Source organism: Somniosus microcephalus, chromosome 31, assembly GCF_052327205.1.
Source record: "Somniosus microcephalus isolate GS21.2 chromosome 31, FLI_Smic_1.0, whole genome shotgun sequence".
Classification (NCBI taxonomy): Eukaryota; Metazoa; Chordata; class Chondrichthyes; order Squaliformes; family Somniosidae; genus Somniosus; species Somniosus microcephalus.
The window spans coordinates 10,540,138-10,554,917 of record NC_141017.1 but is presented as its reverse complement, the minus strand read 5'-3'; the positions used below and the strand labels follow the sequence as shown (position 1 = coordinate 10,554,917).

At 48.9% G+C, this 14,780-nt stretch overlaps 1 protein-coding gene across 1 annotated transcript in view; it reads right to left on the bottom strand.

Annotated features, from left to right (window-relative positions):
* The window catches only part of LOC147097574 (CD209 antigen-like protein C), a 73,916-nt gene that overhangs the window by 42,916 nt on the left and 16,220 nt on the right, over positions 1-14,780 (bottom strand). Inside the window, exon 3 of the mRNA XM_085971521.1 lies at positions 512-586. Coding sequence (XP_085827647.1) covers positions 512-586 — 75 coding nt within the window. The remainder of the gene's footprint in view (positions 1-511; positions 587-14,780) is intronic.

The window sequence follows — 14,780 nt, the reverse complement described above, 5'->3', positions numbered from 1 at the left end:
AGAGGTTAGGAATTGTTTTATGCAAACGGTTGTTAAGACCTGGAATGGCCGACCAGAAATAATGGTGGAAGCTGAATCCAGATCAGAAGGGACTTGGTTAGATATTTCAAATTGAAAATTTAGAAGGGTGCAGAGAAAGGGCAGGTGAAAGAGACAAAGTGGACAGCTCTCTCAGAGAGCGGGCACACGTGATGGGCTGAATGACCTCCTTCCGTGCTGTAAGATTCTATTGATTTTAATTATACAGTACATGGAAACTCATTAATTATCTATTTAATTTTCTCTGGGAATTGCCCCAATGTGTTCACAGCATAAAAATCTGTAGTGCTTTTACAATGGGTCCATGGGAAATGTGAACCAATCAAATCCACTTATACTTGATTGGCTCAACCAATCAAAACACACTCCAGTGTGAAATGCACTGGAGATCAATCCTCGAAGAATGAGCAGACCGTCTGAAAAACTAGAGAGCCCTTTGAACTGGAGATCCTGACTGGCATTTAACACTTACTGTTACTCTTTATCTGGGAAAGTTCCATCTTGATATCGGCCAATGACGCTTTCATTTCACTGAACATCTGTGGAACTGAAATAGAAAGACAGCTTTAGCTCTCAACCCAGAAGCACACCGTGGCACAGGTTAGAATAGTTTGTACACAAATGGCAGCTAAGAGGCTGTTCTGATACCAGATTGGAGTTTAATTATATTGTAAATAGGCTAATGGTCCTATCACCATCATTATTCTTTCTTGCTGTTGACTTTGATGTTTCCTCTTACACGAGGTGAGGATGTTGAAATGATCAATAACATGTCATTCTATAGTGGACACTAGGTGGAGTCGTAGAGCTGTGTAGAGCTGTATATAGTTGTATGTATATTAAGACTACATTACCCATGAGGCACTAGGCTAACCACAAGGCAGCAGTCAAGATGGATGCCTCTACAGATACTGTACCTAGTCCACATGTGCTCAATAAAAGTGTCTAGCAAAAGCTAGCTGTGTTCATAATAAGAATGTCTATTTATTAATGAACATAAGATGGTACCAGGATGGTGAAGATCTGCTGAAAATTGTGAAAAGCGACATGGAGAATTTGAAGCCACCAGAGCATTTGAAATTCACAGGAAATATCGACTAGAATTGGCAGACTCTTAAACAACAATTCGAACTCTACATTGCAGCCATCAGATTCGGTACGAAGCCAGACGCAAGGAAGATAGCGTTGCTGCTTATGGTTGCAGGCCCACAGGCGATAGAGGTATTTAATACATTTGTATTTAATCCAGAGGAGAACAGAGAAAAATTAGAAGATGTGCTAAAAAAATTTGATGCACATTGCTCTCCCAAAAAGAATGAGACCTATGAAAGATACATGTTCTGTTCAAGGACACAGCAGCAAAATGAGGCTTTTGATAGCTTTATAACTGATCTGAAACTGAAAGCACAGACATGTAATTTCTCTGAACTGAAATCATCCATGATTCGTGACCAGATTGTGTTTGGTATTCATGATAAAAAAGTCAGGGAACGTCTGTTGAGAGAAACTGAACTAAATTTGGAAAATGCAGTGAAAATATGCCAAGCCAGCGAGATAGCTCGAAAGCACGTGAAGACTTTCAGTGAAATCAATAATGATGCGATTGTAATGAGTGATAATGCTGCTGTCAGTGCTGTGTCCTACAAGGGGAAGAAACGTGGGCAGAACAGAAATGAAAAGCAATCGGAGGATGAAATTTTTAATTGTAAACGCTGTGGTTACAAACACCAGTTAAGACAATGCCCAGCGTTTGGAAAAATGTGCACAAAGTGTAATGGAAAGAATCACTTTGCCAAACAATGCTTTTCAAAAGTACAAACTAAGAAAGGGCAATGAGTTAATGTAATTGAGGACACTGATTTAAGTGAGACATTTTTTGTAGGAATGGTGTCGTGACAATATCAAAAAGGATACAGAAAATGTGCAGCCCTCAGAAATGGACAATGCTGAACATAAAGTTAATGCAGTAAAAGAGGACAAATGGATGATCCCACTGCAGGTAAATGGAGCATTAGTTACCTTGAAACTAGACACTGGGGCAAAAGCAAACTTAATCAGTATGAGTGACATTAACAATATGAAAGTAAAGCCCAAAATACAGAAAAAGTCAGTACTACTGAAGGACTATAATGGACAGAAAATAGATAGCTTAGGTGTATGCAGACTTAAAGTGACAGTCAAAGACAAAGTGCATCATCTCATGTTTTCTGTTGTGGCTGAAAGACTTGATTCACTACTGGGTGACAAAGCTTGTGAGGACTTAGAACTGGTCAAGAGAGTCTACCGTATAAACTGTGCCATAAGCAGACCAGATGACTCGATGGATTCTGTAGTGAATAATTTCCAAGATGCGTTCAAAGGATTTGGAGTTCTACCATTCACTTACAAGATCCAGCTAAAGGAGGATGCTCAGCCAGTGGTACATGCTCCACGTAGAGTTCCAGCACCCCTGCGTGACCGGCTCAAGAATGAACTGGACAGAATGACCACACTAGGAGTCATCAGGAAAGTTGAAGAGCCAACAGACTGGGTTAACTCCATGGTATGTGTAAAGAAAAAGAACAATGATCTAAGAATATGCATGGATCCAAAGGACTTAAATGCAAACATAAAACGTGAACACTACCAGATTCCCAAGCGAGAAGGAATCACCAGTGAAATGTCAGGTGCCAGATACTTTACAAAGCTCGATGCCTCACAAGGATTTTGGCAACTAAAACTGGATGAAGAGAGCACCAAATACTGTACCTTCAACACACCATTTGGCAGGTATTGTTTCCTCAGAATGCCTTTCGGGATAATATCTGCATCTGAAATCTTTCATAGAGCGATGGAACACATAATTGAAGGTCTGGAAGGAGTTCAGGTCTATGTTGATGACATCATCATCTGGGGCTCCACACTGAAAGAACACAATGAGAGACTGACTAAAGTGCTACAGAGCATACGCCGGAATGGACTGAAGCTCAACAAAGCCAAGTGTCAGTTTGGCGTCCAGGAAGTCACTTTCCTAGGAGATAATCTATCTGGTAAAGGAATAGAGCCAGATATGGAAAAAGTAAACGCCATACTCAAAATGCCCCGACCCACTGACAAAAAAGGAGTGCTACGCATCATGGGGATGATAAACTTCATTGGAAAGTTCATTACTAACTTGTCAGCCAAGACAGCCTGTCTGCGAGACCTGCTACATAAAACAAATGAGTTCGCATGGACAGAAAGACATGAACAAGAGTGGATAAACCTCAAAACAGTGCTGACAACCACACCTGTACTCACCTTCTTTGACCCAACAAAAAGAATCAAAGTGTCAACGGATGCATCAAAAGATGGCCTAGGTGCAGTCTTGCTACAAGCAGATGGTGAAGATTGGAAGCCTGTTGCCTATGCCTCCAGGTCTATGACTGATACTGAGTGTCGATACGCCCAGATTGAAAGGGAATGTCTAGGCTTGGTAGTTGGACTAGAAAAGTTTCATGGCTACATATATGGACTTCCCACCTTCCCAGTTGAGACAGACCACAGCCCTCTGGTTGCCATCATAAAAAAAAACCTGAATGAGATGTCTCCAAGGATTCAACGACTCATGATGAAGCTGCAAAGATATGACTTTGAACTGATCTACACACCAGGCAAATGCATAGTGTTAGCAGATGCACTATCCCGAGCACCCACAATGAGTCATGTGAGCTCTACTGAAGAAGACGTGGATGTTCATGTGAGTATGGTCACTGCTGCACTGCCCGTGTCAGACACAAAATCAAAGCAAATAGCAGAAGAAACAATAAAAGATACAGTATTACAAACAGTAATAGAGAACATTCATCATGGTTGGCCAAAAGGTTCCTGTCCAAAATATTTTCACATAAGGTCAGAATTGAGTGTCGCAAGTGGACTATTACTAAAACAGAACAGAATAGTCATTCCACAGGCTTTACGTCAAGACATGCTCAAAAGGATTCATGAGGGACACCTCGGAATTGAAAAATGCAAAAGGAGAGCAAGAGGCACTGTTTATTGGCCTGGCATAAATAAGGACATTGAGAACATGATAGGCAAATGTGAGACATGTCAGAAACACCAAAACAAACAAGCAAAGGAACCAATGATAGTAGCTGACATCCCAACAGCACCATTGCAAAAGGTTGGTATGGACCTTTTTCATTTAAATGGTAAAGATTATCTAATAGTGATTGACTACTATTCTAACTATCCTGAGATGGCGCTGCTCTCAAGCACAACAGCAAGCAGTGTCATAATGCATGTGAAATCCATTTTCGCCAGACATGGAATTCCCAGGATTGCCGTTAGCGACAATGGTCCGTGCTTCAACTGTAAGGAGTGGCAACAGTTTGCAGCACATTATGACTTTCAGCACATCACATCCAGTCCTTTGCATGCTCAGTCAAATGGTAAGGCAGAGAAAGGTGTTCAAGTTCTCAAGCAGCTACTGAAGAAAGCGACAGAAAGCAAGTCTGATCCTTATGTCGCCCTGCTGAGCTACCGAGCCTCACCTTTAGACTGTGGTTCTTCACCTGCTGAACTACTAATGGGTCGCAAGTTGCGCACCACGCTACCCTGCTGTGCAAAAGAACAGCAAAATGAGGAACTGAGACAGAGACTTCAACTGTTAAAGCTGAAACAGAAATCATACTATGACAAGTCATCCAAAACTCTAAAACCATTGACAAGGGATGATGTTGTCAGGATTGAGGATCCAGATGCATGGAACAGGAAAGCTACAGTTCTTGAGGAAGTAGGACCAAGGTCATACACTGTTAGAACTGAGGAAGGACAGATTCTCAGGAGGAACCGCCGTTCCCTCCTAAAAACACAAGAGCAGATTGATGACAATGCCGTAACTGCATCTTGTCATTCACCGCCAGAACAATCTCATGAAGACACATCAGACTTACCCATGTTGAGAAGATCCACACGTGAAGTAAAAAAGCCTGATAGACTTAATCTTTGAGTACAATGTAAAGCTTTGAAAATGTGTTGACTGTTTTGAAAATGTTTATGTTTATAGAGCACTAACAAAAGTGTTACTGATATTATCTTTATTGTTTTCTTGAAAGTTGATTGATATTGATTTTGTTAAACCTCAAAGAAAGGGGGATGTAATGATCAATAACATGTCATTCTATAGTGGACACTAGGTGGAGCCATAGAGCTGTGTGGAGCCATAGAGCTGTGTAGAGCTGTATGTAGTTGTATGTCAATGAAGACTACATTACCCATGAGGCACTAGACTAACCACAAGGCAGCAGTCAAGATGGATGCCTCTACAGATACTGTACCTAGTCCACATGTGCTCAATAAAAGTGTCCAGCAAAAGCGAGCTGTGTTCATAATAAGAATGTCTATTTATTAATGAACATAAGAATGTGTATTCCTTTGAGAGTTCTGAACACACAACACAATTGTGCCGAGTACAAGGAATCCATGAAGGTAAAACAAATAAGGTGTGATGACATATGAGGCCTTTTGGCCCCACCCAGTACTATCTCAGGTCCTGGGTTTATAGAACCTTCACCCGAACCTGGATATGTCAGAGGAGAGCTGTCTCTGTTGCTTACACTTCACTTCACACTGCCATGTTGCGCCATCTGCTGCACAATTATTGACACACATCTGGATTAAATTGAGCTCCTACCATTAAAGTGAAGGTTACCAAAGCATGGAATGGTAAGCCTTGGATGATGACCCAATTAGATTGCCCCGAACAGCAGAAGAGAAGCGTTACAGTGAGGGACATGGAGCTACCAGGCATCATTGGGATGTTGGAAGCGCAGTGAGTGTAAGCGTACGGCAATACTTTGAGAAAGCACAGGAAACTGGCTCTATCGATGCTGAGCCTTGCCCAGCCTTTATCAACATTTTGCTGCCCCCATCTCCCACAACCTCTACTGTCTCTGCTATTATCTGCGAAGCTTACTCTTTGTGTGGGCTCAGGGTTTTCAGTATGGATGTCTCTCTCTCTCAGGTGCAGTTGTTTGTCTGGTTGTGTGCAAGAGGCATTGTGGGGAGAGACATTGTTAAAGGAATGTCAGTGGTATGGCACTTGTATCCCCATGTGAGTACATGCATCCCATGATGATAAGGCCTGGAGGCGCATTGTCCCTTTAAATAAACAATCCTTGAAATCTGAGCAGAACTCTTTGTGGCAAACTATGTGAGTTGACAGAATGGTTGTGAGTTCAACAAGTTCTTGAGTGTTTGCCAAGGTTTCCCTTTGCATAAATGAATTTCCCTGACACCCAGCTCATGACAGAGAAAGAGAATCAGAAGTAAGGAGGTGAGTGAAGCCTTTGTCTGTGGTACAGGATGTGGACTGACAACAATGCATTGACTTGCCTAGCCTGGCCTTGTGAGGTCATTAAACTCCTTCCTGCCCTGTGTGGGAATTCTTGGGGTGGTGGTGGTTGCATTGACTGCCCTTGCCACCTCCCTCCCTATAGCCTGACCCGCCCTCTTATGGGACTTCAGTGCCAAACAGACAAGTCCTTCTCACCCTGACTTCAGCACGTCTCCCTGGATGCATCTGTCAATCTGGAACACATCCTGCTGCTGACCCTCTGAGGCTCCTCCTCCTTCAGACTGTGTCCTTCCTGCTTAAAAAGTGATGCCGCCCTTGAACTATCTGCAGCTTCTTAAAGGCTGCAGGAGCAATAAATTTCCCTCCTCCCCAGTGGTGGCAACCCAATCCTGGACGCTGAATTCTCAGAGGAGCTAATTCCCTCTGAGGGTGCACTGTCACAGGACTCATGCATCCCATGCACCAGCGCAGATACCCGCAGTTCAGTGGGCCAGTTAGACAGATAGTTAGTTTTCACCTGGTCACTCACAGTTCACAAGTGAGCAAGTACAGACAGTGGTGGCAGTGACAGCAGCGGAGAGTCCCCGCCGGAGGGTGAAGCCCGCTCCAAGCTCTAATCAGCTGGACACAGATGCTGTACCCTGGGAGCCATCAGTGAAAAGGCGAATCATTCAGCAGCAGCAGCAACGTTTGATGTACTAACAGGCCTTCCAATCACACTGCCAATGATTGCAAAGAGAATGGAGGAGTCTGCCTCAAGATTAGTGGGTTGATGTCGCAGGCCATTGACATGATGTCTACTTCCATTGATAGAGTGGCCAGCTCCATGGAACATCAAATACACCAATCAAATGAGTCCATGCAGCCCTTGACCACGATTGGTCAGGCTCTGGATGCCAACATCTCTGGATACCTTAAATAGGATGACAGTGTTGAGATACCGCGGCAAACGTGGGAGTCGAGACAGAGCTATTGAAAACACAACTGCTTTATTCTGACCACATGGCAAACAGGAACTAGAAAAGCCCGCACATCCACTTAAATACTTCCCAGACAGGAAGTGCTCCCGGCAGCCTGTCCCTGCGGGAAACAAGTTGCTGGAGGAAAGGGCCCCCGGCTGGGGGCTTCTGCTTAGACTGTCTGTGCCGCCGTGAGCGGATTATGTCCAGTGGTGGCGTGTCGCCACAGAGCTCCCCCCAGAATCCGCTTAGGAGGAGTGGACGAGTCGTGACGGTGGTCTAATGGTTCTGCCGCAACGGCTCTGAGTGGTCGCCGGTCTGGTTGGTTGGGTCGGGCGGTTCGCCGCCGGCTGTGCTGGCTTGCCGGGGGGACGGCCTCTGGCTGGAGGCTGGGCCATGGGGACCTGTTCCCCTGGTTCTGTGTGTGCTGGTTTGAGCCGGTCGATGGAGACTGTCTCGACCCTGTCGCCGAGTCGCAGCTTGAATACCTTGTCCCCGGTTTGTAGTACCTCGTACGGACCGTCGTACGGGGGTCGCAGGGGCCCGCAGTGCGCGTCGTGTCGCACGAAGACGAAGTGCGCCTGCTGTAAATTTGGCGGGACGTGAGGTGCGAGTTCGCCGTGTCGGTTGACCGGAAGTGGGGCGAACTGCTGAGCGGAAGAGAAAGAGTCGAGCCGCTGCTGTTCGGCCGACCAAGACTTGGTAGGCTCCGGAAGGAATTCGCCTGGGACGCGCAGCGGTTGTCCGTAGACTAACTCCGCTGCCGAGGACTGGAGGTCTTCCTTGACCGTGGTGCGTAGGCCGAGTAGCACCCACGGTAGGCGGTCAGTCCAGGTACTGTCCTGCAGGCCGGCGCGGAGTGAGGCCTTGAGTGACCTGTGGAAGCGTTCACAAAGTCCGTTGGCCTGCGGGTGGTACGCCGTGGTGTGGTGGAGCATCACCCCGAGGTTGCGTGCTGTGGCCGTCCAGAGTTCGGAGGTGAACTGGGCGCCTCTGTTGGAGGTTATGTCGGCCGGTACGCCGAACCTCGCAACCCAGGTGTTAACGAACGCCCTGGCGATGTCGGCTGTGGTGGTGGAGGTCAGCGGCACTGCCTCAGGCCAGCGTGTGTAGCGGTCGACCATCGTGAGGAGATAAGTTTGGCCTTGCGATGGCGGCAGGGGACCGACGATGTCGACGTGTACGTGGTCGAAGCGGCGGCTGGGTACCTCGAAGTCTCCCAGGGGTGCTTTGGTGTGCAGCTGTACCTTAGCCCGTTGGCAGGCGAGGCAGGAGGTGGCCCAAGTCCGAACATCTCTGCTAAGGCCGCGCCAGACGAAGCGCTTGGAGAGGAGTTTGACGGATGCGCGGGAACCCGGGTGAGAGTGCCCGTGGAGCGCGTCGAAGACGCGGCGGCGCCAGGTCTCAGGGACGACCGGCCTGGGTTGGCCGAGTGAGACGTCGCACGTGACTGCCGTGGCTTCGGGCCCGTGCGCGACCTTGGCTAGGCGTAGCCCTGGCAGGCTGGTAGCCGCCGAGAGGAGGTCTGGGTCCGTGAGCTGGGCCGCTGCTAGTTGTGCGTAGTCGACCGCGAGGTGATTCGCACAGACGGCGGGACGGGAAAGGCAGTCGGCGACCACGTTGTCTCTACCGGAGACGTGCTGAATGTCCGTAGTAAACTCGGAGACGGCCGCGAGCTGGCGTTGCTGCCTAGCGGACCAGGGTTCGGTGTGCTTGGCCATCGCGTATGTGAGTGGCTTGTGGTCCACATACGCGGTGAAGGGGCGGCCTTCCAGGAGGAACCTGAAATGGCGGACCGACAGGTGGAGTGCGAGAAGCTCGCGGTCGAAAGTGGAGTATTTGACCTCCGGGGGGCGCAGTTGGCGGCTGTAGAAGGCAAGTGGCTGCCACGCGCCATTGACCCACTGCTCGAACACGGCCCCGACCGCGTGGTCGGAGGCGTCGGTGGTGAGCGCGACCCGGGCATCGGCCCTCGGGTGCGCGAGCAGAGTGGCGTCGGCGAGTGCATTTTTGGTGGCGTCGAAGGCGGCTGCCGTGTCAGTGGTCCAGGCTACGTCCATCTTGCCGGATTTTCCTCGGAGGGAGTCGTATAGGGGCTTCATAAGGGCTGCGGCTCTGGGGATGAACCTGTTGTAGAAGTTCACCATCCCGAGGAACTCCTGGAGGCCCTTGATGGTTGTGGGGCGGGGGAATTGCTGGACGGCCTGCACCTTGTTGGGCAGGGGGACGGCCCCAGCAGGGGTGATGTGGTGACCGAGAAAATCAATCTCGGTTAGGCCGAATTGGCACTTCGCCGGGCTGAGGATGAGCCCGTGTTGGGCTAGGCGCCCGAACAGGATGCGAAGGTGTTCGAGGTGTTCCTGTTTGGAGGAGCTGGCCACGAGAATGTCGTCTAGATAGACGAATAGGAAGTTCAGGTCCCAGAGGACTGAGTCCATAAGGCGCTGGAAAGCCTGTGCTGCATTCTTGAGGCCGAAGGGCATCCTCAGGAACTCGAACAGGCCGAATGGGGTGATGACGGCCGTTTTGGGGATGTCCGCGGGGTGTACGGGGACTTGGTGGTAACCGCGCACCAGGTCGACTTTGGAAAAGACGGTTCGTCCGGCCAGTCGGGCCGAGAAGTCCTGGATGTGTGGCACTGGGTACCGATCGGGGGTGGTGGCGTCGTTGAGGCGGCGGTAGTCCCCGCAAGTGCGCCAGCCTCCGCCGGGCTTGGGGGCGATGTGGAGGGGCGAGGCCCAAGGGCTGCTGGAGCGGCGGATGATGCCGAGTTGTTCCATGTTGGTAAACTCGGCCCGCGCGATTTCCAGCTTGGCCAGGTTGAGTCTGCGGGCGTGGGCAGAAACTGGGGGGCCGGTGGTGGGGATATAGTGTTCCACACCGTGCTTGGCGGCTTTGGCCGAAAAGGTCGGGTTAGTGAGGGCGGGAAACTCAGTTAGGAGTGCCGAGTAGTCGTCCGTGGCTCTGGCGAGGCAGTAGGTCGTCGGGCCGGCCGAACGGGCCGGGGTAAAGGCGCCGGGGATGGGGGCCATAGTGTTGATGTCGATGAGGCGGTGCCTCGGAATGTCGACAAGGAGGCCGTGGGCGCGTAGGAAGTCGGCGCCAATGAGTGGGCAGAGGACCTTGGCTGTCAGGAACTCCCAGCGGTAGCGGCGGCCCGCGAGGTCGAGCGTGACCATGCGGGTGCCATATGTGCGGATTTCAGAGCCGTTGGCTGCAGCCAGTGTGATACCCCGTGTGCCGCGTTGGATCTCGAGGGCGGAGGCGGGGGTGATGCTGTGCTGGGCCCCTGTGTCGCACAGAAATCGGCGGTTGGTTCTGTCATCAGTGACGTACAGTAGGGGCTCCTTCTGCCCCGCGGCCATCGCGGGGGCCAGTGCGGGGGGGGGTTTGAAGGAACACGGTGGCGTGCAGCGTTGAGCCCTAGCGCCAAAACGGGTGTGGTAGTAGCAGTGACCCGGAGTGGTAGGGCGGTCGGGCCTAGCGGCCCGGGAAGACCGCGTGGTCGTTGCCGTGAGGTCGGGCGCGACGTCGCGAGCGGCCTGTGCAGAGAGCAGTCGGTCGGCCTTTTCGGCTATCTCATTCAGGCCCGTGGAGTCAGACTCCACAAGGAGCGGGCGGATGCTGGCGGGGAGCTGCCGAATGAAAAGCGTGCGAAAAAGGGCGCCGGGATTTTTGTCGTCGGAGAGGGACAGCATGTGGGAAAGCAGGTCTGATGGTGAAGCGTCACCAAGGCCGGGGAGGTCCAGGAGTTGGCAGTGGCGCTGGTAAGAGGACGTTTGAAATTTTTTAAGTAGCGCAGCCTTCAGATGCTCGTACTTGCCCTCCGTTGGTGGATTCTGCAGCGCTGCCCAAACCTTGGGGACTGTAGCGTAGGTGAGCGAGGCGATGAGGTAGTCGTACTTCATGGCGTCGACTGTAATGCCTTTCAGCCGGAATCTGGACTCAGCTTGAACGAACCAGGCTTCGGCGAGGTTCTCCCAAAAGTCAGGTAATTTAACCGTGACTACGTTTGTATCCGCCATGCTAGCTTAGGATTCGTCCTGAGCGTCGGGGTCACCAGTGTTGAGATACCGCGGCAAACGTGGGAGTCGAGACAGAGCTATTGAAAACACAACTGCTTTATTCTGACCACATGGCAAACAGGAACTAGAAAAGCCCGCACATCCACTTAAATACTTCCCAGACAGGAAGTGCTCCCGGCAGCCTGTCCCTGTGGGAAACAAGTTGCTGGAGGAAAGGGCCCCCGGCTGGGGGCTTCTGCTTAGACTGTCTGTGCCGCCGTGAGCGGATTATGTCCGGTGGTGGCGTGTCGCCACAACAGATACCTTAGCCTTGGCCTTACAGCACTCCACCAAAGTGCTCTCCACCACAGTGGTAGCAGTGCAATGTGGCTCGACTCCACTTCTCACCTATTGCCCCCCCGCCCCCAGTCAGTAGCCCACACGCTACCTCCTCTCCCGATGGCTGAGTCTGCCCCAGCACAGGTGCAGGTGGAACAGTTTTTCGCGGGGCCCTCACGGGCTCCAAAACCCTGAGGACGTCAGCCAAGAGCACCTCAGCAGTCAGAGCAGAGATCTGAGCAGCCTGCCTCTACCTCTGCTCAAGCCACATGGGTGCACCCTGTATGAGCGCTAGGAGAAGAAAGAGTAAAGCTTTGTAGTTCACCAAGGGTATGCACATGGGTATTTGAGAAAATGTTAGGTTGTTAAGTTTCCATTGTTTAGGACAATCACATACAATGTATTACTTTGCACCACTTTCCCGTGTTGCCCATTCTTGGTTGCTGGGTGAACATAAGAACATAAGAAATAGGAGCAGGAGTAGGCCAATCGGCCCCTCGAGCCTGCTCCACCATTCAATAAGATCATGGCTGATCTGATCCTAACCTCAAATCTTCTATCACTCTGCATCCACCCGAACCCATGTGATCTCCCGGGAGAGGCGAAAAACCAGATAAAGACCCAATGGCCAATTTGGGAGAAAAAAATCTGGGAAATTCCTCTCCGACCCATCTAGGCGATCGAAATTCTTCCAGGAGATCACTCTGTCCCTATATTTTCTACAGTACTTACCTTCTGTAAAGGCGATCTCCACCCCAGCCAGGAACAGGAATAAAACCATCTCCTGAAATCTAACACAGAATTAGAACACAGTAGGAGCAGAACAAGGCTACACGGTCCCTGGGCCCACTCCACTACCCACAGGGCCATGACCATTCCGAACCTAGACTCATGTCCAATTTCCTGCCCGCTCCCTGTAACCCTTAATTCCCTTTACTTCTGGGAAACTATCTATTTCTGTTTTAAATTTATTTAATGATGTAGCTTCCACAGCTTTCTGGGGCAGCAAATTCCACAAACCTACCACCCTCTGAGTGAAGAAGTTTCTCCTCATCTCAGTTTTGAATGAGCTGCCCCTTATTTTAAGATTATGCCCCCTAGTTCTAGTTTCACCCATCATTGGGAACATCCTCACCGCATCCACCCGATCAAGCCCCTTCACAATCTTATATGTTTCAATAAGATCGCCTCTCATTCTTCTGAACTCCAATGAGTAGAGTCCCAATCTACTCAACCTCTCCTCATATGACCACCCCCTCATCCCCGGGATTAACCGAGTGAACCTTCTTTGTACTGACTCGAGAGCAAGTATGTCTTTTCTTAAGTATGGACACCAAAACTGTATGCAGTATTCCAGGTGCGGTCTCACCAATACCTTGTACAACTGCAGCAATACCTCCCTGTTTTTATATTCCATCCCCCTAGCAATAAAAGCCAACATTCCATTGGCCTTCTTAATCACTTGCTGCACCTGCATACTAACTTTTTGAGTTTCGTGCACCAGGACCCCCAGATCCCTTTGTACTACAGTACTTTCCAGTTTCTTGCCATTAAGATAATAACTTGCTCTATGATTTTTCCTGCCAAAGTGCATAACCTCACACTTTCCAGTATTGTATTCCATCTGCCAAATCTCTGCCCACTTACTTAGCCTGTCTATGTCCCTTTGCAGGTTTTTTATGTCCTCCTCACTCACTACTTTCCGTCCCATCTTTGTATCATCTGCAAACTTTGATATGTTACACTTGGTCCCCTCCTCCAAATCGTTAATATAGATTGTAAAGAGTTGGGGACCCAACACTGACCCCTGCGGAACACCACTAGTTACTGGTTGCCAATCTGAGAACGAACCATTTATCCCAACTCTCTGCTTTCTGTTAGAGAGCCAATCCTCCACCCACGCCAGAATATTACCCCCAATCCCGTGATTTTTTATCTTGAGCAATAATCTTTTGTGTGGCACCTTGTCAAATGCCTTTTGGAAGTCTAAATACACTACGTCCAGTGGTTCCCCTTTATCCACCCTGTATGTTACTTCCTCAAAAAACTCATGCAAATTTGTCAAACATGACTTCCCCTTCATGAAACCATGCTGAGTTTGTCCTATTAAATTATGTTTATCCAAATGTCCCGTTACTGTCTCCTTAATAATGGACTCTAACATTTTACCAACCACAGATGTTAGGCTAACAGGTCTATAGTTTCCAGCCTTCTGCCTACTACCCTTTTTAAATAAGGGTGTTACATTAGCAGTTTTCCAATCTGCCGGGACCTTTGCTGAGTCCAGTGAGTTTTGGAAAATTATTACCAATGCATCCACAATCCCTACCGCTACTTCCCTCAAGACCCTAGGATGCAAGCCATCAGGTCCAGGGGATTTATCCGCCTTGAGTCCCATTATTTTACCAAGTACCACTTCCTTAGTGATTTTAATCGTATTTAGTTCCTCCCCCCCTAGAGCCCCCTGTTTGTCCAGTGTTGGGATATTCTTAGTGTCCTCTACTGTAAAGACTGATACAAAATAATTGTTCAGTGTTTTTGCCATCTCCATGTTTCCCACCATTAATTTCCCGGTCTCATCCTCTAAGGGACCAACATTTACTTTAGCCACCCTTTTTCTTTTTATATAACTATAGAAACTTTTACTGTCTGTTTTTATATTTTTTGCTAATTTACTTTCATAATCTATCTTCCCTTTCTTAATCAATCTTTTAGTTATTTTTTGCTGTCTTTTAAAGACTTCCCAATCTTCCATCCTCCCACTAGATTTGGCTACCTTATATGCCCTTGTTTTTAGTCGGATGCTATCCTTAATTACTTTAATTAGCCACGGATGGCTATCTTTTCTTTTACACCCTTTTTTCCTCAGTGGAATATATATTTTTTGGAAGTTGTAAAATAACTCCTTAAATGTACACCACTGGTCATGTACCGTCTTACCCTTTAATCTATTTTCCCAGTCCACTCTAATTAATTCCGCTCTCATACCTTCATAGTCTCCTTTATTCAAGCTCAGCACGCTTGATTGAGATCCAACCTTCTCACCCTCTAATTGAATATGGAACTCAACCATGTTATGGTCACTCATTCCAAGGGGATCCTTTACTAGGACATTTTTAA